Source organism: Ovis aries, chromosome 1 (assembly GCF_016772045.2).
Source record: "Ovis aries strain OAR_USU_Benz2616 breed Rambouillet chromosome 1, ARS-UI_Ramb_v3.0, whole genome shotgun sequence".
Taxonomy (NCBI): Eukaryota; Metazoa; Chordata; class Mammalia; order Artiodactyla; family Bovidae; genus Ovis; species Ovis aries.
This window is the reverse complement of record NC_056054.1, coordinates 140231937-140259293: the sequence shown is the minus strand read 5'-3', so window position 1 is coordinate 140259293 and position 27357 is coordinate 140231937. Positions and strand designations below refer to the sequence as shown.

The 27357-nt window shown below is 39.1% G+C and overlaps 3 protein-coding genes across 6 annotated transcripts in view; 2 read left to right on the top strand and 1 right to left on the bottom strand.

Moving 5' to 3' along the window:
* Positions 1-6611, top strand: part of CXADR (CXADR Ig-like cell adhesion molecule) — a 69445-nt gene extending 62834 nt beyond the window's left edge. For all 3 annotated transcript variants that reach the window (XM_012187131.5, XM_004002819.6, XM_042230085.2), the window contains one exon: positions 1447-6611. In XM_012187131.5, coding sequence (XP_012042521.2) covers positions 1447-1531 — 85 coding nt within the window. In that variant the 3' untranslated portion in view covers positions 1532-6611. The remainder of the gene's footprint in view (positions 1-1446) is intronic.
* Positions 1964-21915, bottom strand: BTG3 (BTG anti-proliferation factor 3). 2 transcript variants are annotated; one of them, XM_027964811.2, is made up of 5 exons: positions 21730-21915; positions 18205-18383; positions 13472-13609; positions 8075-8282; positions 1964-2626 (listed from the first exon to the last, which is right to left on the bottom strand). In XM_027964811.2, exons 2-5 carry the CDS (start codon positions 18375-18377, stop codon positions 2387-2389), a joined length of 759 nt encoding a protein of 252 aa, XP_027820612.1. In that variant the 5' UTR covers positions 18378-18383; positions 21730-21915; the 3' UTR covers positions 1964-2386.
* Positions 19229-21808, top strand: LOC132657589 (basic salivary proline-rich protein 2-like). Its single transcript, XM_060397101.1, has 4 exons — positions 19229-19240; positions 20593-20707; positions 20833-21085; positions 21226-21808. The coding sequence occupies exons 1-4, from the start codon at positions 19229-19231 to the stop codon at positions 21806-21808; spliced, it is 963 nt and encodes a 320-aa protein (XP_060253084.1).
* Positions 21916-27357: the final 5442 nt, after the last annotated feature.

Below are 27357 nucleotides of genomic sequence, written 5' to 3'. Positions count from 1 at the left end.
GATCATGTTTTAGGAAAAAAACAATGATATAAAAAAATGTTCCACATTTTCAAATTGTGAGACCATAAAACGAGTATATTTCATAACAACAAAACAGAAGTTTATAAAGTAAAAGCTCCCTCTTTTAAATATCTCCATCCACTAAAATAGTAACTCAGCTACTAGATACAATAGTTTGCTAGATAAAATAGTTTGCTCAGATGGAAATAGTATAGTCATTTTAATTATAGTCATTTTAATCATCTCTTTCTTTGTGCTTTTAGGTACTTTTATTTTCCTAAAGGAACTATATATATATTTTTTAAATTAACAAAAATGATTCCAGTAAAGCAATGTATATAATAACTTTGGCATACTTAACATTATCCATTACAAGTAGCAATTTCTGTACGTAGATGTCTAGGAAAAACAGTGATTTAAACTATAACCACGAATACTTTTCCTTGGAGAAGGGAGATTATTTACAATTACAACCTTTAGTTTGGAAGTTGGAAAAAGAACATCTGATGCCCTCTTGTGGCCAATAATTTTGATAAAGTGATTTTTCTTTTTCACTGAAATCTAGTCTAAGCTAAGAATAATGCCATAGCTCAGTCAGTAAGGGGCTTCCCGGATAGCTCAGTTGGTAAACAATCCGCCTGCAATGCAGGAGACCCTGCCTGGTTCGATTCCTGGGTTGGGAAGATCCCTTGGAGAAGGGATAGGCTACCCACTCCAGTATTCCTGGGGTTCCCTTGTGGCTCAGCTGGTAAAGAAACTGCCTGGGTTAGAAAATGCCCTGGAGAAGGGAAAAGGCTACCCACTCCAGTATTCTGGCCTAGAGAATTCCAGGGACTGTTTAGTCCATGGGGTTGCAAGAGTCAGTCACAACTGAGCAACTTTCACTTCATTTCAGTCAGTAAAGAATCTGCCTGCAGTGCAGGAGACCTGGGTTCAGCCCCTGGATTGGGAAGATACCCTGGAGAAGGAAATGTCAACCCATTCCAGTAGTCTTGCCTGGAGTATTCCATGGACTGAGGAGCCTGGTGGGCTACAGTCCCCGGTGTTGCCAAAGTTGGACACATCTCCACAGTTAACTAGCACTACTGAAGAGCACAGGAACACTGAAACCAGAAGTCTCTGAGGTTTAAATTTTCTGTTGAGATTGCAGACATTTTGAATTCCACATACCCTGAGAGCTATGTATCTTTATGATTTGTGCACTTTTCTGGTAGTCTATACTCAATAAAATTTATCACCAGGCAACAGGAATATCTGGAACAGCCAAGGACATCCAGTGTTTATTAGCAAGTGGTGATTTTTCTGATTAAATAATTTAGGACTAGAAATTTAAAGATGTGGATAATGAGAAAGTGTAATGATCTTAGTTTTTTAAAATATACCTCTGGGGAAAAAAATCCAATTTTTTTTTTAATCCGAATTTTTTTTATCTTTTTGTTTTTGTAGTTCAAGTACACTTACAAGACTGATGACACTACAGCGGTATAAATTTGAAGGACCACTGAAGAATCTGAAGTACTGTACTATTTGACTTTATTTTAGACCACTAATAAAGACTTAAACATGCTGAAGAAAAAAAGCACAAGGCAGAGTTTAGAGCATCTACAAGAACATTTCTGCTTTATGCAATGGCACTAGGCCTATAAGCCAGATGTCTTATCAACATTTGTACAGGCCAAATTCTAGGCTAAGAAAATCCTATATATAGTGACTCTGATGACTGAAAGATGTTTCACTATATTTATATTTTCAATTAGCTACTAACATATTTTAGACTTTTTGTATGAATCACTTGCTACTATAGCCTTTGGAAAGTTATGGTTAATAAAAAATTAATTTTTTAAAGAAAAATAGAAATTGCTACATTGCTTTTTCTTTGCTAAATATTTAATTAAACACACTGCAGTGAGATATCCCTTTCACTCTTCTCTGCTTGTACACAGAACAGAAGCACACATTGGCATGCCTCAAACTACTTTTTATTTGCAACTACATGATTTTATGCAATTCTTCTAAACAACATAAAATAGATTTCCATGTGTATAAATAACTTACATACTTTCCATAAATGCTCAAAGGTGCTAGAACAGATCATCCACTCCTACAGTATCCTCATAAGCAACAGAGCTGATGCACAATATATAAATACTCAAGTTTAATATTAAAAACTCAGGCACTTGACTAACTTTTATAAAGTTTCTCAAACTATATCAATATATCTAAAGTGCATATATATTTTTAAGAAAAGATTATTCTTAATAACTTCTCTATAAAAATAAGTTTGATGGTTTAGCCCATCTAACTTTACTACTTTAAGTATGAACTTTTAATGCGTAGTCAGGCTTATTCTACCTTCTCTCAACATGACACCAACAGACAAAAGCAGCTAGTGAGGTGCTAACATGTGAGGATTAATCCAGTGATTGCGGTCACAATGCATTCCAGGAGGAGGTACCCATGTTACTGGAATTGGGCGATATGGTTTATTCTTCCGTCCCTGATTTGGATAACCAAATGGAATGGGAGGAGGGTAGTGACTTTGATTGCCATTCCCTCGATACATTATTGGCTTTTTTCTGGGCAACGGGTGCCACATTGGAAGAGGTGGGAATATCAATTCCGAAATCTGTAGGGAAAAGAAAATGGTAAATTAATAAAAACAAACTCACTCACCCACAACCCAAAGAGTAGCTCTAGGGGACATTCTCTACAGTCAAGTCTAAATATGTTAAAAACTTCAAATATAGTAAGTGATCAGTGTTTTTCAAATGAACGAAAATTAATAAACTCAAACACACCCCTCAAAAACCAGGTATTCTCTGGCTATATCAAGCAGAAAAGGTGAAAACACAGAATGAGTAGAGGCCTATAAGGACATATCATGTTTAAGACCGCTGGTGTCCAAAGCTGGCTAAAGAGTCACCTATGAAGCTTTTAAACACAAAAATATCATGCCCCAGTCCTGTTCTACTGAACAATCTTAACAAAATTTTAGGAAGAGAGGCCAGGTATTTTGATGACACTCTGCAGGTGATTCTAATGTAGCCCAGTTTAGCATTTTGGAACAACAGTCTTAGATTATCCTGTAAGTCAAGTGGGACATCAAGTTCACATTATGCAAAATGTTTTCAGCAGTTTTGGACCTCTATGCTCAGAATACTGTGCCCTGTGACTATGAGTTTCAGAGTTCTCTGATTTCTAATCTGCTCTTAGCATAGGGATTAAAAAATTTATATTCTGTATATCAGCACTACATTTAGGATAGAAAATTCAAAAGGCACGAAGTTGTATATAGTGGGAAAAAAAGTCTCTCTTTATCTGATTACCAGCTACCCTCTCAGAGGTAGCAAACACTGATCAATTTTTTGATTATCTTTAGAGATATTCTATGAATATACTTGTGTGTACATCTATATACACATTAAATATCCACAATTCTGCATACTGCTTCCACACTCAATAAATACATATCAGAGACATTCATATCAATATATAATGACTTTTTTCATAAATCTACAGCTAGACAGTAATGCAACGACTATGCCATAACTAAATTAAGTGGTATCTTGTTGATAGGACATTTCGGCTGCTTTCAGTCTTTTAAAAAAAAACGATGCACAAAAACAAACAAAACAATGCTGCAGTGAATAACCTTAGCATGCACAGTTAATTCTTGATTACCTACAATAATGGGGAAATGAAAAAATTTACTAAGAGTTCCAACTAATAATTGACCTATACTATACCTAAACCAACAGCGAAGTGGAATGTTTTCGTTCCTTTCTACATTGGGGTCCTGGTAAGCTTTTAAAACTCAGAAAGTAGACACAATTCTGGAATAATGATTCCCACAAGCAACCACTGTTCAAACTTCTATCACAGACTGAGTTTTCCCTGTTTGTGAACATCATATAAATGGAAGGTATATATTCTTTTGTGTCTAGCAATATTCTTTTTTGGGGGCTGTAACACATGACTTTTGGGATCTTAGTTTCCCAACCAGGAATCAAACTTGTGCCCTTGGCAGTGAAAACAATAGTCCTTAACCACTGGACCACCAAAGAATTCCCTGGCAAAATTCTTTTGCTCAACAGAATGTTTTTTAGGTCCTTCCGTACTGTGTCTATTATGAAATGTTTTATTGCTGTTATCCTACTGTATGAATGAATATATGACTATCTTCCCCCATTCACTTGTTAATGGATATTTGTTTTTTTTACTGTTCTATAAAAAAAGCTGTTATAAACATTCTAGTAAGAGGCTTTGTAGATATGGTTCATTTCTCTTGTTAAATACTTAGGAATGGAACTGTTGGGTTATACGGCAGATGCATATTTAAGTGCCAAGCAGTTTTCAAAGTGGTTGTACCATTTTTTACACTTCAATCAAGAGTTTATGAATCCAGCTTCTTCACATCCTTGTCAGCACTTGGTACTGTCAGATGTTTTAATTTTAGCCATTCTGAAAGTAGTGTTTCACTGTGGCTCAAATTTACAATTACCTGATAACAAATAAGACTGAGCACCTTTTTCATTTGCTTACTGGCCATTTATATAACTTCTTTTGTACAAATGTTTTTTCACATCTTATACCCACTGTTGTTATTTGGATCATTTGTCTTTTATTGTTGATTTATAGGACTGATTTTTAAAGTATATTCTGAAAACAAGTCCTTTGACAAATATATGTATTGAGAATATTTTGTTCCAGCCTATACTTCTGCCCGTTCATTTTCTTTACGGCTTCTTTTGATGGGCAAAAAGTTTTAATTTTGATGAGGTCAAATTTATTAACATTTTTGGAAGAAATCTTTGCCTATCCTAAATAATAAAGGTATCTCCCTATGTTTTCTTCCAAGTGTCAGAGATTTAGCATTTATGTTTAGGCCTGTGACCCATTTAAAATTAGTTTGTTTTTTTTTTAATGTATGGTATAAGGTAGCAGTTAGGGTCACTTTTTAAAAAACAAACGGATTATCCAATCGTTTCAGTACCAGTTCTTATAGATATTTTTCCCCACTGAATTCCTTTGGCACTTATTAAAAAAATTTTTGTACATAAGGAGTCTACTGTCTGTTCCAATAATATATTTGTGTATTTTTAAACCATTATCACAGGGATTCCCTAGTGGTTCAGTGGTAAAGAATTCGCCTGCCAGTGTAGGAAAGACGGGTTGATTCTTGGGTAGGGAAGATGCCCTGGAGAAGGAAATCATAACCCACTCCACTATTCTTGCCTGGGAAATCCCATGGACAGTGGAGCCTGGTGGACTACAGTCCATGGGGTCACAAAAGAGTCAGACATGACTTGGTGACTAAACAACAAACTATTAACACACTGTCTTGATAAACATAACGACTTGATATTAATGTGAGATCTCTGACTTGATTCTCCTTTCTTTGAATTTTATCTAGAAAAAAGCCTTTTGGGATTTTGATAGCAAGGTGAATCTGTAGACCAATTTGGGGAGAAATTATATAATCTTCATTCTTAGTGGAGAATTATCTTTGGAGGTTCCTTTCAGAAAACACAGACCCCTATCAGAGAACAAAAACCCCCAAGCTAGAAATTATTTTGTGTATATTTTGATAACCTCTTTTTTTAAGGTTCTTCTTGGTAAAGCCAGATTCAAGATGAAAAAAAATAGGTAAAAAAGATCTTAAAGTGGACCATCTGCTCCAACTTTCTACACAATGACTGTTAAGAGCTGAACTATGCTTCTTCATTATGAAATATTTTATAAGTGAATGTAATGTCAAAAAGAACTGTTATATTTTAAAAGCACATAAAAGATACTTCCATTTCTATGCTTTTCTGTTAGAATTTTATCCCAGTAGTCTTTCAACAAGGGGGAAAACAAGTACAATTTAATTTTAAAAGAAAATCTAAAAATTAACTTGTCAATTTACTTGTAAAAATTAGTAGCAATAAGTTCAATTTGGGATTCATATTCTTGCTTTACTGAGTAACAACAAATAAAATTCTGAGATAAAATTACCACACATCTCAATGAATTGCAGGTAATTTAACAATGGTAATTTGTAGCCAGGACATGGAAGCAACCTAGATGGCCATCAGCAGATGAATGGATAAGAAAGCTGTGGTACATATACACAATGGAGTATTCCTCAGCCATTAAAAAGAATACATTTGAATCAGTTCAAATGAGGTGGATGGAACTGGAGCCAATTATACAGAGTGAAGCCAGCCAGAAAGAAAAATACCAATACAGTATACTAACACATATATATGGAATTTAGAAAGATGGTAATGATAACCCTGTATTCGAGACAGCAAAAGAGACACAGATGTATAGAACAGACTTTTGGATTCTGTGGGAGAGGGAGAGGGTGGGATGATTTGGGAGAATGGCACTGAAACATGTATACTATCCTGTAAGAAACGAATCGCCAGTCTAGGTTCGATACACGATACAGGATGCTTGGGGCTGGTGCACTGGGATGACCCAGAGGGATGATATGGGGAGGGTGGTGGGAGGGGGGTTCAGGATTGGGAACTCATGTACACCCGTGGCAGATTCATGTCAATGTATGGCAAAACCAATACAGTATTGTAAAGTTAAATAAATAAATAAATAAAAGTTAAAAAAAACAATGGTAATTTGTAGTACATAATGCATCACACAGAGGGGAAAAAAGTCCAAAAAATTTATGTCAGTGGTCTTAAAATGATCCCCGAAATACAAATATTATGTTTACTTATCTATATAGGGACTCGCTTGGAAAGGATACAAAAATAACTGGTAATGAACAACTTCATGCAAGGGCACAAGACTGGTGGTTGGGGAAGAGGAGGACGTGTCACTGTTGTACTCTGGCTTTCCAGGTGACGCTACTGGTAAAGAATCTGTCTGCCAGTGTAGGAGACGTTAAGAGATGTAGGTACAATCCCTGGATTGGGAAGAGTCCCTGAAAAAGGGCATGGCAACCTCTCCAATATTCTTGCCTGGAGAATCCCATGGACAGAGGAGCCTGGTGGGCTACTGTTCATAGAGTTGCAGAGTTGGACACACTGAAGTGACTCAGCATGGACGCACATACTGTTTCAAGTTAATTTTTTTTAAAGGTTCAGTCTCTAATACTCGTGATACTCTTGATTTCTTACTCATTAAAGACTAAATTCTCATTTTAGGCCAAATCAAACCCTACCAGAAACCTGTTATGTTTAATTATATCTAATTAAGGCCAACTTAATAAAAATAGGTATATTTAAAAATAGACTCAAAATCAGAAAAAGTACACGTACAAAAGAAGGCTCAACTCAAAAGATTTTTCTTTTTTTACTTGAAAATATTTCCTGTTGAAAAGTACTGTTGTTAAGAATTTTTCAAACTATAATACATTAACTGTATGTGGGGTATAATAAATAAGTGAACAAAGTACACACATGACTGCTGTGTGTTAGTTGCTCAGTTGTGTCCCACTCTTTGTGACCACACAGACCACACCCTGCCAGGCTCCTCTGTCCATATAATTCTCTAGGCAAGAATACTGGAGTGGGTCGCCATTCCATTTTCCAGGGGATATTCCCAACCCAGGGATCGAATCTGGGTCTCCTGAATTGCAGGCAGATTCTTTACCAACTGAACCAGCAGGGAAGCTCTCATGCTTGCTATATAATTCTTTACATGTTAAGGCAAAGAAAGATACTGTTTGGGCTTGAAAGAAAAATTAAAGAAAAATTTATTGAGGTTTCTCTTTAACCACAGAGAGGGAGGAACATGAAAGTTAAACCTGAAGTTACAAATTGGAAGTGTTATAGGCTACAAAAAAAGTGGCTGTTTCTCAAAGCACTAAGGATTTTAAAACATCAGGAATGTTTTATTTCCATGATTCTTCCTATTCTTTTTGAAATATATTTATCCTACTTATTGAATAGTAAAGCAGACCTTTGATAAATGACTTAAGATGCCTATTCTACTTCCCCTTAATGTGGAAAGGCAAGAACTGTGATCTAAAATCTCAACTCAGAAACCCTGGGCAATATGAAGACTACCCAGCATGACCTTGCAAGCCCTGCTTAGGACCTTCAGTATAGAGCCACTTCATGGTTACCTGGTACACAGGGCTGGGGGTCGCAGCCACAGAATTCGGTTTCACTTCCACTTCCTTACATGTTTCTTCATCTGAAGAAGAGGATCCTGAATGATAATCAGAGGTAACCTTATCAAGGGCCCTGGTAACTTTCTTGGAAATCTCATCCTTGTTCTCATCCTCATTTTCAAAGCTGGCAACAATGAATGCATTATTTTTCTCTCCATACCTAAGAATAAAAAAATCCAAAAACTTAGAAACCCTGAAGTTATATCAACAAAGCAACAATGTCCATAAAAACAACTGAACAGGTCTGGACATGCCACCAGTCCTGGGCCATGAAGGAACCCTCCCAGAACTTGATTCTACATATATAGTATGTTAACCCAGCTCCATGCCAACAGGCAGGCCACACTTTTCCAGTCTATTAACGTACCAAAAAAGTGACCTCATTCATTCTTTTTTCCGATTTTCTTTTCTACTGCCCCAAGAGAAATTCATGGATTACATTTTTGTATGCACCACTGAAATTGGCCATACATTAATGTATTGGCCATTTACATTAATACAGTAAAACTTTCTAATGAATTTTTAATTGACCTCTATATTAAGATCATAGTAATTCAAGTCAAAAATCAACTAGATATTTCTCATGGGATTTACTTTTATTGCAGTTAAATTAAAAAAGGGGCCTGTGTTTCCTGTATCTACACTGACAAAAATGAGAACTGAGGCAACTGTTGAGGTTAAAGAGAAAAAGAAAATATAGCTACTGTTGAGGAAAATAAAAGGATTTTTCTTGAATTACACTGCTGATTTCACAGAGATTCCTATGATAAATGTTCATTTCCTTTAAATTAAGCAGTGTTTTTTATTCTTCCAAAACATTCTTAAAGCCTTGATCTAAGAAAAACTGTCAGGATATCTAACTTTGGCTATTGGTTACTAGAAAAAAAAAATTCTGCGATCAGGGGAAAATAGCATAACACATAGTAAAACTAGGAGTTTTCATTGAGAGGACAGAGAAGAAACCCACAAATCTAATAAATTAGACATCATAAACACTATGAAACAATTTCTAGGAAGTGTTAGGACAAAGGAAATGAACTGTTAAGCAATCTTACACGGCATGTAATTAAAGTTAAACAAATGATTCTAAGCTTACAAAATATAAGAATGACTTCAATAGAAAAATAAGGTTAACTATGATGTCAATTAATTTCATTTCAAGATAACTCATCTCAAATTATTTATGAATCAGGATATTTACAGTTAAGTAAAAGGCCTAATTACAACAAAGTCTATGAAAGTTTAAATGGCAATCAAGTAGTCTCATAGGTGAGTTCTATTCCTTTCCGCTGTGCTATCTTCTATTCTCATGGGCTGAATGGGGCCATAAACACAATCTAAATACAGTATATAATTCCTTTTTCTATTCTTTTTCAGTCTATCTCATAAACCGCTATAGGATGGTGGAAAGAGCACAAGACATATTTTTGGTTCTGCTCTGCCATATACTAGCTGTACCCAGGTTCAAGTTATTCAGTCTCTCCAGGCCTTAGTTTCTTATCTGCAGGATGAGGAAGCTGGAAGTAGTTGGATAGTGGTTGTTCTTCAACTGGTGAGTCTTCTTAGAAAATGCCTGAACAACTGGGTGAGTTCTTTACAACACAGAATTCATGAACTACAATTTCAACTCAGGCAAAACAGAAAGGCAAGAAATCTGAGAAAAAACCCTACCTCAGTAGAAACAGAAACCTAAACCAAGGGCAGACATCTAAATGACTGAAGGATCAGCTTTATTAACTCAGATTTCTTTGGTACTTGAGCTCAGTTAGGTTTTGCCTTTTTCCCTTGGTAGTATTTTGGCATGAGGGCTCTCTTCAGGGTAAGTGAAGCAGCTTACTGTATTACCGTAATATTAGAACATACAATTAATTCCTCAGAATTAGTAAGGGACAAGTTTTAAACTTTACAATTTAAAATTTAAACACACTGCTGAAACATTAAGACCAACTGAGTTAATTTGAAAAATATCAATAGTATCTAATGCTCTTTATCTTCCAGGAAAAGAAAGGATTACAGAAATTACAAACAAGAAGTGTAGACTACTGAGTAGATAATAACATGCCAGCTATTTGCAGGATTTCTCCTTATAGGAAAGATCTGTTTTCTATTTAGTATAATCTGAAGTATTTCATGAAGTGATAACCTTTCTAACTATACAACGCTTTTGCATTCTTCCAATATCTATCCTGATGGAATAATTCTATGAAAAACGTTCTAAGTAGATTTCAAATGTTTTTTTAAAACCATAGTCTTTAGTATACAATGATTTATTATTTTTAATGACTCAGATTATTTATTCAACTATGTAACTGCTATATCAGTTTTAGTTTTCAGAATATTCCCAGTTTGGATTCAAAAGCACTAATAAATATCTCAATTTCCTTTATTAATTTATAGCAATCATCTCTACCCAATTACTAACACTTTGTTTCCCCTGGGATTTCTATCATCATTTAATTAACATTCTGAAGATAATTTCTAGTAACTGTGAAGAAACTCACATCATAGTCAATTTGAGGCAAAATTTTGATCATACAGAAGGCAATGCAAGGATTTTCTTATACTAGCAAGATGAGAAAGCTCAGTAATTTTCATTATCTGGTATTATCAAATAATGAAGTATTCACTTAAGTAAAACAGAATGTCCATGTAACTAAAGCTCTCATCTTCAGGTGTCAAGATATGGTTTAGGCATTTCAAATCAATATGTCCAAAATGTTCATGTAATTCGCCAACTTCTTAAACACCCTTGGATACAGAAACTTTCCCCTAATGATTTAAGACTGTTGTATTAAATATTTCTTATTTGACAGTGTGATAATATATTTGGTTCAACTCTTGCTTTTTTGTTCCCACTTCTATGTTAGACTATTACTTTTTTTTGTAGATTTATGACAACAGTATCCTGGGGGACTGATTGCAGGACCATCCCCTCCCCTTCCTCTCCCAATGCCAAAATCTATGGCTGCCCAAGTATTGTACCTTAAATAAAATGGCAAGGTATTTGCATACAACCTGCCCACAGGCTCCCATACACTTTAAATTATCTCTAGATTACTTATCATATCTGCTGCTGCTGCTAAGTCGCTTCAGTCGTGTCTGACTCTGTGCGATCCCATAGATGGCAGCCCACCAGGCTCCCCCATCCCTGGGATTCTCCAGGCCAGAATACTGGAGTGGGTTGCCATTTCCTTCTCCAATGCATGAAAGTGAAAAGTGAAAGTGAAGTCGCTCAGTCATGTCCGACTGTTAGCGACCCCATGGACTGCAGCCCACCAGGCTCCTCCATCCATGGGATTTTCCAGGCAAGAGTACTGGAGTGGGGTGCCATTGCCTTCTCTGCTTATCATATCTAATACAATGTAAATATTATACAAATACTTTGAATATTATGTAAATAGTTGCATAGCATGGCAAATTCAAGTTTTGCTTTTTAGAACTTATCTAATTTTTTGCCCTCAAATATTTTTGAACTAAAGTTGGTTGAATGCATGGATATGGAATCGTCAGATATGGAAAGTCAACTGTATTTTAAACAATCCTCCTTCAAATGTCATGTAAGTCTTTATGGGCTTAAAAAACTACACAACTAACTTAAAGAACTGTGCATGAAGTAAGAGTAAATCAGGATCAAAGTGTAGGCCTTTAAAAGTAAGCATTTCAATATAGTCAACTTTGTGATAGCTATTTCTTGTATACTGAAAAGTCTTCTGCAGGCATTCAGTGGACCAAGTCTACAAAACAAAGTCTGACCCTGGCCGGAGGTAAGTCCTTCCTTAGTCCCAGACTCTAAAAACTGTCTGACCTTCTAAGTACAAAAATCACTGCTATTCCTTTTTATGAGAAACAAGTACTAGAGAATCTACGTGCCCCCAGCTTCCCAAAGCAATAAGCTTACGTAAGACACCAGTTTATATCAAGCAGCTCCAGGGTGGTCCAGAAAATTGTTGCAGAACAACCATGTATTTATCCAGCATGTCCTCATCACCACTTTCATTGATGAAGATCAAGTCACAGCCTATGACCACCTTTAGAACATATTAGGGTTACATCAAAAGCACCTCTACTACAATCAATGGGTGAACTGTGCCTCTAAACCAAAGAGAAAACCCTAAAGAAACAGCTGTAGGAAATCACTCGCAGGGAGTTCCATCTGCTCATTCTGTTCCTCCTGCCTGGAAACACCCACTTTGTCATCTAGTCAACTACAACTCCTTCCCCACTCAGCTCAAGTACCACCTACTCAATAAAATCAGTCCTCTGTATCCATGGGTTCTGTATCTGCGCATTCAGCCAACCACAGACCAAAAATATTTGGGGGGAAAAAATATCACAAAGTTTGTAAAAGAAAAACTTGAACTTTTTCAATTTAAGGCAACTATTTACATAGCATTTACATTATATTAGGTATTACAAGTAATCTAGAGATGGTTTAAAGTAAATGGGAGGTTATACATAGGTTATATGCAAATACTGCACTATTTTATATAAGGGACTTGGGCATCCGAGGATCTTAGTTCTGGCTGTGCATGTGCGTGTGTGTGCGTGTGTGTGGTGAGGAGTGTCCTGGAACTAATCCTTCACTGATATACCAAGGGGTGACTACAGTCTTCCGTGAGGCAGTAACTTTCTCTTTTGTGCCACCAACCAGTGCATCTTGTACATATTTCTATTATAGCATAAATCTCACTCTGTTGTTATCTGCTTATTCTTTCTTCTCCCTTATTAAACTACCTGAAAGAATAATGTCACTTTCATTTCCACAACTAAGAATGCCTGGTCCACAATGAATGCTTTTAGAGTAAATGAAGTTCAATTTCATACCTAACACACCTACCTTTTACAATTCTGCTCATTAGGAGACAAGAAATAATTTCCATTATGAAAATAAAACCATGAAAATTGCACTCAGCCACTTAAAAGCCAAAAAGCGAGGAGAGAGGCAACAGTGAAAACAAACAGCAACAGAGACCAACCAAAAGTAATTATCCAGTATTATTTGGGATTAACAACTTTCCTAGTTTGAAGACGGGAAAGACAAGGGCACCATCAATGGGAGATGGTAATAATTGACCTACAGGGAATCAAGGTATCTAAATTCTACAATAAATGTGGTAAATCTCTTCAAAAAAAAACTCTGCTCTATTATTTCTTAAGTTTCTTTAGTTGTAAAACAGGAGTGTAACCAGTCTTTTACTATCACCTCCAAGAAGAATAGTTTACAAAATTCACTTCTGAGAAAGCCAAACAACCAGCTCCTGGCCATTAAGATACGTGTACAGGCGGTACCTGAGAGAATTTCATAAAAATCAGTTCCAACATGGTAATCAGTTCAGTTGCCAAACTCACCTACAGCACACCTCACATGGGTCCACCCATAGAGTGAGTTCCTTTGGCAAGCCCAGGTCACTGTACAAGATGCAGCTGTTCTCACAGGCTTTCAGGACATCAGGATCAACTCTCTGAAACTTATTGACACGAATGCATCTACAAAAAAGTGGAGTAATGTTAATAGCTTTAAATAAAATTTAAATCAGAAACCTAGTTATATCTACGAGTATTTGCCAACATGAACTTAAAAAAAAATAAAACCCTGGTAAAGAACTCAGGAATACCTATCCTAAATAGATAACAAATCTGAACTAAAGGCAAAGAGGTAGCAGCAGCATCGCTATCCAGCCTGGTAGAAAGAAAAGGGCATCTGCATGAGTACAGGGAAATGAGTAGGACTGGCTCTACCTCATTTCAGATAGTAACTACTCAACCTCACATGTACTTCAATAAGCAAGGAGTATGTAAGTGCATGAAATTACTTAGAACTTTGAATGCAAAAAATTAGCCAAATTCCTATATAACAAAATCTCCAGCTAACAAAAAGACCTCAACTAATGTTTTAAACAATATTTATAAATTTTTGTCATAAGTTTTGCTCTGTCACTACTTTGCTTAAGAAGGGTATCCTTTGCCTTATCCTTTGCCTGTTCTCTAAATACCAAATTAATCAAGGACACAGAACCATTTATATCATGTATTAAGAGTAAAATATAATCCAAAAGTGTTACTGGCTTATTTAAGTTGTGTTACTCGAGGGTTTTCTTATTTAGTTAGCAAAAAGGTGAAAAAATTCTAAACCAATAAAGACTGTTCTAGCACAGAGTTTATAGGATCTTAGTTCCCTGACCAGGGACCAAACCTGGGCCCACAGCAGTAAAAGCACAGAGTCCTAACCACTGGACTACCAGGGAATTCTCATCTGTCCCATTTTTTCTTTTAACCTAAGAAGTACCAACCACAGCTACCTAACAGAATGCTCAAAGATGGCTCTCAGTATGAATGCAAAAATACCTGTTAAAGTAAGTATCCTGCTTGCATAGAGAAATTTTTAGTTACAATGAAAGTATTTACTGCCTACAGCTAAGAAATGAACCAAGAGAATCCAGGTTTTTGTACTAATCCTGATTTATAGGGTGAAAGTGTGAAACTAAGAGTGTTAAATCTCTCAGTCATGTCCAACTCTTTGTGATCCCCATGGACTGTAGCCCCCAGGTTCCTCTGTTCAAGAGATTCTTCAGGCAAAAATACTGGAGTGGGTAGCCATTCCCTTCTCCAGGGGGTCTTCCCATCCCAGGGATTGAACCTGGGTATCCTGCATTGCAGGCAGATTCTTTACCATCCGAGCCACCAGAGAAGCCCACGATTTACAGGGTGACTTTAGATTAAATCATTTTACTTCTTTTTCAGACCCAAAGCTTTAAAATATAGAAAAAATATAAGTTAATTGACAAATATTGATAATACTACTAACTATAATACTGTAACATCAAGAGAATAATGTGTTTCTATTTAGTCAATTTCCATTTTCATTTAAAACAGTGAAAAAGTTCTCATTAGATAATAGCTAATATATATTTCTAAGTAATAATAATAATAACCCTTTTTGAAGGTTTACCATGCAATGAAGAGTTTTCTAAATACTTTGTATGTATGGCCATACCTCGGACATTGTGGATTGGTTAAAGACCAGGGCAATAAAGCGAGTATCACGATAAAGCCAGTCACAAATTTTTGATTTCTCAGTGTATATAAAAGTTATATTTACACTACACTGTAGTCTATTAAGTAATGCAACAGCATTACATCTAAAACACAATATACATAGCTTTATGCTAAAAAATGCTAACCATTACCTGAGCCTTCATCAAGTCTCTGTAATAGTAACATCAAAGATCCCTTATTACAGATCACCAAAACAAATATAATAACGAGAAAGTATGAAATACTGTAAAGAATTACCAATATGTGACAGAGACACAAAGTGAGCAAATGCAATTGCAAATGTGGCGCTGATAGACTTGCTCAATGCATGCTTGCACAAACCTTCAATTTATAAAAACCACAACATCTGTGATATGAAATAAAGCAAAGTACAATAAAACAAAGTATGTCTATATTAACTCTTTTAATTTTCACACTGATCCTGTGAGTTACATACTGTTTTCTCCATTGCAAGAAAGAAAGGAGGCAGAGAGAGTTTGAGTAACTTGCCCAACATTACCTGGCAAGAAAGCGGTGAATGGAGAGTTCAGATCCAGACCAGATGCCAAAGTTCATCTTATTAAACAACCCAATTAGGCCTATATTTATCATAACATCACCATTAACAATTTGGCAAATTCAGAGTAAAAATTAAAAACTAGTTTAAAACATGTAAAAAAATCTTTGTTCCTTTCTGTGAGATGGTCTTATGTTATAGATTCTAATGTTGTGTAGGTTGATTGAAAAGTCCCATGTGCTCAGGATCAAAATCAGTTAAGGGTAAGGAGATAGATCTTACATGTATATATGTATGTGTTTTTTAACATACAGTGAAGATACAGGCTCTAAGCTTAAAAAAATATATGTAAATATAAAGGCTTAGAGACTCTGCTTCAACAAAATCTGCATACCATACATATTTCTACGATGTTTTTTTTTCACTCTAGATACTGTGACTACTCACCCATTAGCCACTCTTCAAAAACAAGATTTTAAAAGTTGCATAAAAATAGTCTATCATTTACTTGACAGTGTAGTGCTTTCCAATTTTTTGCAATTATAAAGTGCAAGAAATATCCATATTCATACGTATTTGTCTGCATTTCTGATTATGCTTCTAGAATAGATTTTAGGAGACTCAGTTTTCAAAGACTATGAATATTTTTACAGATCTCCGTAATGTTGCCAAATTGCCCTTATTTGTATATGTTGCAGAGAAACATACTAATTTATAAAAACTTTAGAAGAAAAAGAACACCTCCAACCTACTCTATGAAGAGTCTAATAACTTAGGTTAATTCTATAGTCTACTCATTTTTATAAAAGAAACAACCCACTATTAACTCTAATAGTTTTCTACTTCAAAGATGGCTTCAAAATGACTCAATAATGATAGTTCTGATTACATGCCAATTTAATCCTGTTTGGCTAACTTTTTTCCTCAAGTTTTTGAAATTAATGGAAATGAAATTGTACACTGTCTGATCTTTAAGCATTTACTTGACAGTGTCTCCTTTTTCAGTAACAGTACAGTGGCTTGGCACTACCAAAAGCCTTAATCCAATGTCAATTACATCAGTGTAAAAAGCCTCAAGAGCTCTAATTCACAAAAGCTGTTCACTTTATCAGAAATGAAGATGTGCAGGAAAAAATTAAGAGAATCCAGTGAGAGGATAAAAAACAATAACTTGAATTACATCCACATTTCTACTTTCACTCACCATATCTTCCAGTATACTAGGAAACCTCTTTGGATAAAAATGAGAGAGAAATATATCAATTACTTGATTCTTTTCAACAGATCACATGCTTACCTTGCTTTTCACAAATGAGAACTAAACAAGTCATATTTTCACCTCCTTTGCACACTCTGTGAATAGTCATACACTTGACAAGAGCTCAGCGACTGAAAGAAAATTCTTTTTACTGTCAAGCGCTGATTTGTGGAGGAATCTTTAGGGGCAGCAATATGCAAAAATAAAAGAATTTGTATTCATGACAGTCACAACTGTTCCACTTTTATTTTTTTGGTCACATCCACAAATGGGACACAGTTTGACAGCTGAGTTTAGTAGAACATTCTCAACTTAGGTTCCCAAATACTCACATAAATACTAAAGACAGAACATGCCAGGACATGTTTTACAGGAGTCTGCTCTTCTTTAAACTGTATATGGAACTTATAAACTGGAGTACAAAAGACAGCTGGGAGTGAGAATTGCCTTCACTCTCAGAGACAAGGCAGTGGTCAGACTGTGGTGTAACAGAAAGCTCCTAAGAATTTAGACTGAGTTAGACCTGAATTTAAATTCCAGAGCTAGTATTTACCATTTGCGAATCACAGGTTAAGTTACCTTCATCTATAAAATGGTTACACTGGCTTCTACTACAACGAATTATGCACACTACAAATGAAATCATTCCTGTGTCAAGAACATGAGTGAGTGAAGTCGCTCAGTTGTATCCTACTCTTTGCAACCCCATGGACTGTAGCCTACCAGGCTTCTCCGTCCATGGGATTCTCCAGGCAAGAGTATTGGAGTGGGTTGCCATTTCCTTCTCCAGTGTCAAGAACGTATCAGGTGTCTAATAATCTTATTTCTCATTTGCCAGAAAACTTTTAATATGTCACATGTGATTTACTTTTAGATACAAAGAACTCATTTCTCTTAACTCTTTCCATGCCCTTTTCTAAGTGATAGTTTTAGGGGTCCTCTACAATTGTGAAAATCCTCAACTACCTGTGACACACAAAGGAAAACACTCAGGAGTCACACTACGACCACAAGACTAATTCCCAGGAGTCTACAGATTGGCCTCTCAAGTCCTGGCAGTAGGAGTCCCAACAACAAATGCTTGTATTTTAAAGTGAACAAGGAAAAAATAATTGAGCCACCCCTGAGCTGGGTATGATGCAGCTAAACAGTGAAAGACATGGACAGGACACCATCACTCCTCTGGCCTGGCACTTATTTGAGGAGCTGATGATCATCCTCTTCACTCAGTTCAATTCAAATGTCCAGTTCAATTCTAATGTCCAAGCCTACCTGTAGGCTTGTCCTTTTGATGGTTTTTCTGGATACCAGTGATTTTTATATTTTTCTTGAAGTATCAGGGTCAACTTCTCAGCAAACCTCTCGACTGCTTCTTTTTTCAATTTATCATGTTTTCGAACTAGTCTTGTGAAAAAGAAGACTACAGCAGCGATTTCGTTCTTCATTTTCTCCTGCAAAGATAAAATAGTTTTTCTCAAAAAACTGAAACATCAAAATTTGAAGATAAAGCTCTATGAAACATACCTCCTTTACAGCCCCCTTTCCTCCTCCCAATTTTATCTCGTGTTTCATTGGCTGATATCTGGAGCAGGAACAGTCACTAATTTATGCCATAAAGACCTTATTATTAAATACTGCTTAAGAATTTTATCACCTTTGTATGGAGTTCACTAAAGAGAGCACACCAAATTGTTCCTGTCAGCTAAAATAAAAATCAGAGATATCACTCAAAGAGAAGCACTACAATGATACCACTATATAGTTTTTATTACATGCATAAATATTTAAGTACAATAACTCAACTTTAAAATTCTAAGAAATAACTTGTACTTTAAACATTAAAAAAATTCCACTTTAAAATCCAGTATTGTAGAGCCAATATAGAAAACAGTTTAGCAGTTCCTAAAAAGGTCATATATATATGGCTACCATATGACCCAGCAATTCTACTCCTAGCTCTATACCCAAGAAAAATGAAGCCATATGTTCACACAAAAGCTTGTCCACAAATGTCCACAGCAACATTATTCATGATAACCAAAAAGCAGAAACAAACTAAATGTGGAGCAACTGATATATGCATAAATAAAATGTGGAATATTATTCAGCAAGAGAAAAGACAAACTGATAGGTGCTACAACATGTATGAACCTTGAATACATTATGCTAAGGGAAAGATGCCAAAAGACCAAATACTGTATAACACTAATTATATGAAATGTCCAGAATAAGCAAATCTATATAAACAGGAAATAGGTTAGTGGCCTAGGGGTAGGAGAAAGGGGGAGAAGGAGTGATGTCAGTGAGTGTAAGATTGCCTTTTGAAATGATGAAAATGTCCCAAAATTGACTGTGGTGATGGCTGTACAACTTAGTGAATATACTAATACCAATGAACTGTACATATTAAATGTGCGGATTATACAGTGTGTGAACTATATTTCAACAAACCTGTCATACACGAAGAAAAAGATCCACCATCGAGCTTCTATAAGCATTCTTTCAGGACCAGAGACATATTTACCTTTAGGTAAATATGACCAAAAAAACCAGCTCTATCAAAGCATATTTAAGAAAGTGGAAATCTGGGGTCATTCATGGAAAATCAAACTAAAAGGAATAATTAGAGATTCAGCTGCATTTTGGAACGGCCTCAAGAAGGATTCTTTATAAATGTCAGATCTGATTTATCATTGATTAATCCATAAAAGCAAAAACCTTGTACTGGATATCTTGTACTGGGATTGTTTCAATGTATATTCTGTCTTTACCCGATGAGCTCATTCATTTGGCTGCTGTAACTTGGAGTTATCAGATGCTGCATTTACTAAGCAACACCACCTTTTCAGAACCAATTATTAAAGACATTCAGCCCCTGCTATGTTTGGTGTAAAAACTGACTAACCTACCTATAGTTCTTTCAGATTTAAAAAGTAAAGCTGATTCTGTTAGCTTCCTTTTTCTTTTACCAAACTTCCTCTTAAAGTCTGTCTTCATGATTCCTTTCCTCCTTGTGCAAACTCAAACAAGGGATGTCAGTGTGAAATAAATTCTGTATGGTATTTGAGAAGTATGCTGGCAGCCATAGCTACCCTGATCCTAGATGGGAAGACACGCAAACCTCCCTCCTGGAACCCTAGAATGAGTTTCTTCTATGGCCAGCAGCACATAACCCCAGCCCTCTCCAACTGCTGTGCAGCCTCCTGTTGAAAAAAAACGTCAGCCATTTCCACGTATAAAGCTATATTTATACTCCACCACGTTATGATAGAAAAGAAAACCCACTGAAATTTAATATATGCTTTGGGATGAAACTTGCTGATGGAACTACATCAGCCTCCACCCCACCAAAAAAAATAAGGAATCACGCTAAAGAAATACACTCCATCCCCAACTAACTCATTTTCTTCATTCAATTTGCCAACTCTGCTCTACATATCTGAGTGTAGGGTTTTGTTTTCCTTTCCCGCTCCCCTCCCCCCTACCCCCGCCCGCTCGGCCCTGTTTCACATCAGAAAATAAAAGGAAGAAAGGAAGGAAAGAACCACTTAGTGGTGGCTTTGGGTTGTAACACAAGATGAGTCATATGGAATTTTTTTTTTTTTTCCACTTTTGAAGGAATAGTGCCTGAATTGCTGACAATTTAACCCACCCTCACAGGTCAGTATTCCAGGAGGATCCAAAGGGTACACCCCCGGGGGGAGAGTTATAAAGTCAGGAAGCAGAACCCAGCAGGGCCCAGAAGACCCGAGGTACGCAAGGGAAGTTGTCTCGAGTAAGGGGCCGCAAACCCTCCACCCACACTCGGGGCGAAAAGCTCCCATTTTAAATCTCGCACGGTGACGTCATCCGGGGACGTAGTCACCGCGGCTGCTCCTCAAGTTCTACTTTGTTCCACAGTCTCCTCGGCTCCGGCGGCGGGCCGAGAACCCCAAGGAAAACCCAGCCCTGCCTGCCAGGAGTTTATAACTTTGTACTTTTCTCTCCCTTGTAACGAGAGGCGAGTGGCGCCCGTTTCTGGAAACAAGTATTTTTCCGGACAGACTTTCCCAAGGTTGAGGGAATCCCAGCGGCGGGGGGTGGGTGACGAGCCCCGCGGCGCCACAAAGCGGGCTCCGGACCCCGAGAGGCAGGATTCCCGCGGCGCTGGGAGGTGGGCTTATCAAGCCCGGCACTGGCACGGGGCTCTTGAGGAGCGCTAGGTGAGGGGGCACCCCACGTATCCACCCACTCCTGGAAGAACCGCCCGCGAGCGCGTCCAACTTCTGCAATCGCGGTTTTTCCCGAGTTAAGGGGGCAGGGCCCAGAGCCCCGTTCCCTTCCTCCCCCGCGAACAGTCCCGCAGGGTCGGCCGCCCCCGAGCAGGTTCCAGCCTTCGGAGGCCCGGGTTCGAGAACTCGACTGCCCTCAGGCGCGACCTCCCTCCATCCCCGAGACAGCAAGCCGGGTCTCCGGCTCCAAAAAACCCACGGCCGCGCGAGGAAGGCTGTCGCCCACCCCGAGCGGAAGGCAACGCGCTGTGGAAACGTGGCAGGAGCCTCTAGGCGGCGTCTCCGCCGTCGCGATGCCCCTGAGGGTCTCGCGGAAACCCTCGAGGACCGCCCCCTTCAGTCCCCAGCCCTTCCTTCGCGCCGGGCCGGAGCCGATGCAAGCCTGTTCGACCCCGCACTCCTCGCGGTCCCCCCACGCACTGCCCGCCCGCGAGCCTTCGACGTGGCCTCCAGAGCGCCCGGACCACCCTCCTCCCGCTGCCCTCAGCCCCGCCATGTCCGCCTCCTCCTGGCCCAGTCCCCTCACCGCCGCCGCCTCCGCTGTGGGGCCACAGATTCGGCGACCCCGACAGTCCCCGGGCCGGGAACCGAACGTACCGCCTTAGCGGACCGGCGCTCGGTGGTAATGAGCGCAGCAAGCCTCGTCAGGCTTGTGAGGCTCCCGCGTCGTCGGGCTGCCAAGCGCGCGCGGAGAGGGCGGGCTGGCTAGCGCGCGAGAGCTAGCGAACGCGGCCCAGAAGCGACGCGCGGGGGGCTCGCGGGCCGGAAGAGGGGCGGGGCGATGACCCGGGAAAGGGATGGCGCCGCTCAGGACTGGCTCGCGCTCCTAGGGGGAGGAGTCTGAGGCGGGGCCTCGCCTAGGCCACGCCCCCGGGGTCCCTGCCTCACGGTGCGGGCGGCGAAGCACCCTCAGTCGTATCACGCGCGCGGCAGACCCTCCAGTCCGAAGACAAGGGCAACAACGCCATCGGCTTTTCCCTTGCGGAAAGAACGGCACTGAGGGTCTAGCGCCAGCCCGACCCACCTGCTGCAGCCCCTTCGGGGGTCGCGTGGGCCACTTCCCCTCTGCTGCTGGGGCCTCTGCTTCTCCCTCTCGTGTCCTTGTCGCTCTGCGCCCTGACACCCCGTGGCAGGGAGGGCGAGTTTTAGACCCTGCTCTGTAGAGGCCCAGCTCTCTAGTCCGCGGGCTTGGGGGGCGGTGGTGGGGGGTGCGAGTAGGGGGCGTTTACACAGATCAGACGAAAGGCAGACGTTGCTTTGATGGACAGAACCTCTTCATTGGTTTGATAATTAGGGGCACGTCAGCTGTGCAGCCTCCTGGTGACATTTCAGTTTGTTTCAAAGTCCTAGTTGCGCCCCTCCCTGAGCGGCGGGTAGCTCCCTGAGAGCAGGGACTGCCGCCTGCTGACCTTTGTGTCCCAACCGGACACAAAAGAGGGTCTCCTGCACAAAAGAGGGTCTCCAGGGATATTAGCTGAATGAAACCTTGAGAGTCCAAGCTTTCTATTTCCCAGACACGTCTAGTCAAGGACTTCCACATGCAAAGTTTAATCTTTGAGCAAATACACATGTGAAAAATGTATATTAACTTTCTAGGGAAAAAAAAAAGAAACATCTTTCTAACGTTTCTTATTGGCGTCATGGTATTCGTTTTTTGAAAGCACTTTAATACATTAAACAGGCCAGAAAAATACAAGATATTTCTACTTTTTTTCTTTTAACTGAAAGCTAGCTTTCACTGTTTCTAGAAAAAGCACAATGCAAATTACTCAAGAACTTATTGTTTAAGTTATATGTTGACCAGATATTTCACTGCCTACTAGGCCTGGGATCATGTTCTCAGCCCAGTTCTATGAATATTTTAAGTTTGCATTACTGATGGTGAGTGTAGCCTATTTGCAATTCAAAATGCTAATTTTTAGCAGTAAAAAAAATGTGCAATTCCCAAACCAGTACAATAAAACTGTGTGTGTGTGTGTTTGTATAAAGTATACTGTTCTAACTGAAGCTACTCACCGGTCAATTTAAAGAGGATACTTAAATTCACACCCTAGTCTATTCTAGGAGGTATGAAGGTGTTTTCATTCTAATCTCTCAACTATCTGATTGAGATTATTTTACTGTTGAATACTTTTCTCTCTACAATTTAATAAAATAGCTAGGCAGTGACAAACACTACTCAGAACTTGTCCAGAAATTTATATAGCTCAAGATTAGTATGTTGATGTTTTTTAATAAATCTGTGACTCATATGGTCCAGTCTTAGAGCACTGCCGCTGCTGCTGCTGCTGCTGCTGCTGCTAAGTCACTTCAGTCGTGTCCGACTCTATATTCAAAACACACAGGAATACCTGAAACCCAATTTCAAAATCCAAAAAATTATCATAGCCTTGAAACTGGGAAGCAGGTAGTTAACAAACTATCTTAAACACTTCTCTCTCATCAACTGTTCTCACACAAAGTAACTGATTGTGTGCCTCTTTTTTAAAACGCCCTACTCTTCTTCAGTCCTGGCTGTGTGTTTTAGATCTTTCTCCCTCAGCTCTTAATTCAGAGTCACACAAGCCCAAAAGAATTGGTCTCAATGCAGGTCCCTACTCTAGGAGGCTGGAACAGGGGAGCAGAGCTGATACAAACAATTAGCCATTCATATGGGTTTTTTCCTTTCACAGTTGATTTCTTTTCTCAGTTCACTCTAAATGTTCACTAAATCATGTATTCATAGATGTAGTTTTCTTTTAGCACAAGCTGTTTCCTTTGAGAATGAGCCACCTAAATGAGCCTAGGGCAGGGGCTCTATAATCACACATATAAAGTCACAGAGATCATGACTCAACAATCACCAGAATTTCAAATCTGTTATTCCTTTGAGCTCGGAGAAATTCAGCATTTAAAGCACAACAGTCTCAGGTACCATCTTCTCAATCCACATTTCAAGTTTGGATCTGAATACAAAACTGTCCACTTTTTAAAGTGGACAGAGAGAGTTCTGTTATATAACATTAGGGGAAAGTGTGCAGCCTTTGAGGGCCTTTGGAGGTCTACCAAGTGGGATTTAAGACTTTTTAATTCTAAAAACACTTCAACATATTACTTCAAAAATTTCCAGGACCTAACCACTTGGATGAATTAAAAGAAACTAAATCTGCTTTCTTTGCTTCAACTTCTTAAATATCCATAAACTGGCAGTAGTTTAAAACAACATAAGCATAAAGAAAATTTGTAATCTTCATTATTTTCCCCATTACATCATGCAATAAAACTGACTTCCAAGAGTCACAACACAAACTCTCTTGATGAATGAAGCAATGGAAACTGGGCAAACCAACATCTTATTTTAAGTTGCATTAACTCTTAAAACCCTCCTCTCTGTCCCAAATATGGCCTATCTTGTTTGGAAAAACAGGTTTTTGATCAAGCTTCTCAGTTTATTAGAAGTTGGTTGTTGTGTTATTGTTTAGTTGCTTAATTTGTGTCCCACTCTTTTGAGAGCCCATGGACTGCAGCCCACCAGGCTCCTCTGTCCATGGGATATCCCAAGCAAGAATCCTGGATTCCTGCCATTTCCTTCTCCAGGGAATTTTCCCAACTCTGGGATCCAATGGATTGAACCTGTCTCCTGCATTGCAGGTGGATTCTTTACCACTGAGCCACCAGGGAAACCCATGGAAACTGCTTAGGATTTGTCAGTTCCTATGAATTGGCTTAAGAAAATCTGTGTGCTTAGTCATTCAGTCGTGTCCGACTCTCTGTGACCCCATGAACAGTAGCCCACCAGGTTTCTCTGTTCATGGGATTCTCCAGGCAAGAATACTGGAGTGGGTTGCCATTTCCTTCTCCATAAGAAAATCTCTAGGACATAATATTTAGGTAGGCTGCATACTCTGGACTCAAATAGAGGTTCATACTGGAAACTTCTGGTATAGGATTTCCCTGCTTGCCAGGAGAGGTGCCAGTGTTGTTGGATTCCTTGCACAATACTCTCTTGTTCTTCACACCAGCAGAATTTACTATTAGTAAGTGGTATATAAACTCCTGCTGCTGCTGCTGCTGCTAAGTCGCTTCAGTCATGTCCGACTCTGTGCGACCCCATGGACTGCAGCCCACCAGGCTCCGCCGTCCCTGGGATTCTCCAGGCAAGAACACTGGAGTGGGTTGCCATTTCCTTCTCCAGTGCATGAAAGTGAAAAGTGAAAGTGAAGTCACTCAGTCGTGTCCGACTCTTAGCGACCCCATGGACTGCAGCCCACCAGGCTACTCCGTCCATGGGATTTTCAGGCAAGAGTACTTGAGTGGGGTGCCATTGCCTTCTCCATATAAATTCCTACCCCTATTCAATATAACAAAAATAAGAATATAGATGTATTCATTAAGCAAAACATTCAGAAATACTGTGAAAGAAAGAACTGTTTAGAAACACAATTGTATTAGCCAGGGTTCTCCAGAGAAACAGAACCAAGAGGATGCGTATATGGTGAAAGAGATTACTTTAAAGGAATTGGCTCATGTGATTGTGGGAGCTGGCAAGTCTGAAATCTGTAGGCCAGGCCAGCAGGAAACACAAAAGAGTCAGAGCTGCTGGCTTGCGTCCAGAGTCCATAGAAGGGATTTTTATGTTAACCTGTTGAGGAAGGAGTAATAGTCCTTCTACTCTGGTGAAAGTGAAAGTGAAGTCGCTCAGTTGTGTCTGACTGTTTGCGACCCCATGGACTGTAGTGTACCAGGCTTCTCCCTCCATGGGATTTTCCAGGCAAGAGTACTGGCGTTGGTTGCCATTTCCTTCTCCAGGGGATCTTCCCGACCCAGGGATCGAACCCTGGTCTCCTGCATTCCAGGCAGACGCTTTAACCTCTGAGCCACCAGGGAAGCCTAGATCTCATTTATTTGCTCTTAAGGCCTTCAAATAATTGAGGCCCACCCATGTTATTGAGGGTAATCTTTTCTTGAACTCCTAATTATAAATGTTAACTAACATCTATAAAATACCATTAAAAGCAATATCTAGGCTAGTGTTTGAGCAAACAACTGGGCACCACAGTCTGACCAAGTTGACACATAAAATTAACTATCACAGCTACCTTCATTCAATAGTATTTCCTCACTAGCTATAAAAATATAAATTCCCTTAGTGAACATTGTAAAGCTTGCTTTTAATAAGAAAACGAATCCCAAAGCTTTTGTTTTTCTTTGCTCTTTTCAGTCAGTTGTGTGGTGATGGGGATGGGTGGGGGTGAGGGAGAGAGGATTGGATGTTTGTCTTCAGGTGCTCGAGTCTGCTTAGTGATGTCACATATCTATGCTAGAGTATTGGGGACAGGACCATGTGTCCATTCAAGATCTAAAGATGAGCAAATGAGTTGCTCACAATCTAGTGGAAGAGAGAGATGTAAACAATCCACCTGACATGTTAACATATGCAGAGTATATCATGAGAAAAGCTGGGCTGGAGGAAGCACAAGCTGGAACCAAGATTGCTGGGAGAAATATCAATAACCTCAGATATGCAGATGACACCACCCTTATGGCAGAAAGTGAAGAGGAACTAAAAGGCCTCTTGATGAAAGTGAAAGAGGAGAGTAAAAAAGTTGGCTTAAAGCTCAACATTCAGAAAACAAAGATCATGGCATCTGGTCCCATCACTTCATGGCAAATGGATGGGGAAACAGTGGAAACAGTGGCTGACTTTATTTCTGCGGGCTCTAAAATCACTGCAGATGGTGAATGCAGCCATGAAATTAAAAGATATTTACTCCTTGGAAGGAAAGTTATGACCAACCTAGACAGCATATTAAAAAGCAGAGACATTGCCAACTAAGGTCCATCTAGTCAAGGCTATGGTTTTTCTAGTAGTCATGTATGGATGTGAGAGTTGGACTGTGAAGAAAGCTGAGCACCGAAGAGTTGATGCTTTTGAACTGTGGTGTTGGAGAAGACTCTTGAGAGTTCCTTGGACTGCAAGGAGATCCAACCAGTCCATCCTAAAGGAGATCAGTCCTGGGTGTTCATTGGAAGGCCTGATGTTGAAGCTGAAACTCCAGTACTTTGGCAACCTGATGTGAAGAGCTGACTCATTTGAGAAGACCCTGATGCTGGAAAAGATTGAGGGCATGAGGAGAAGGGGGTGACAGAGGATGAGATGGCTGGATGGCATCAC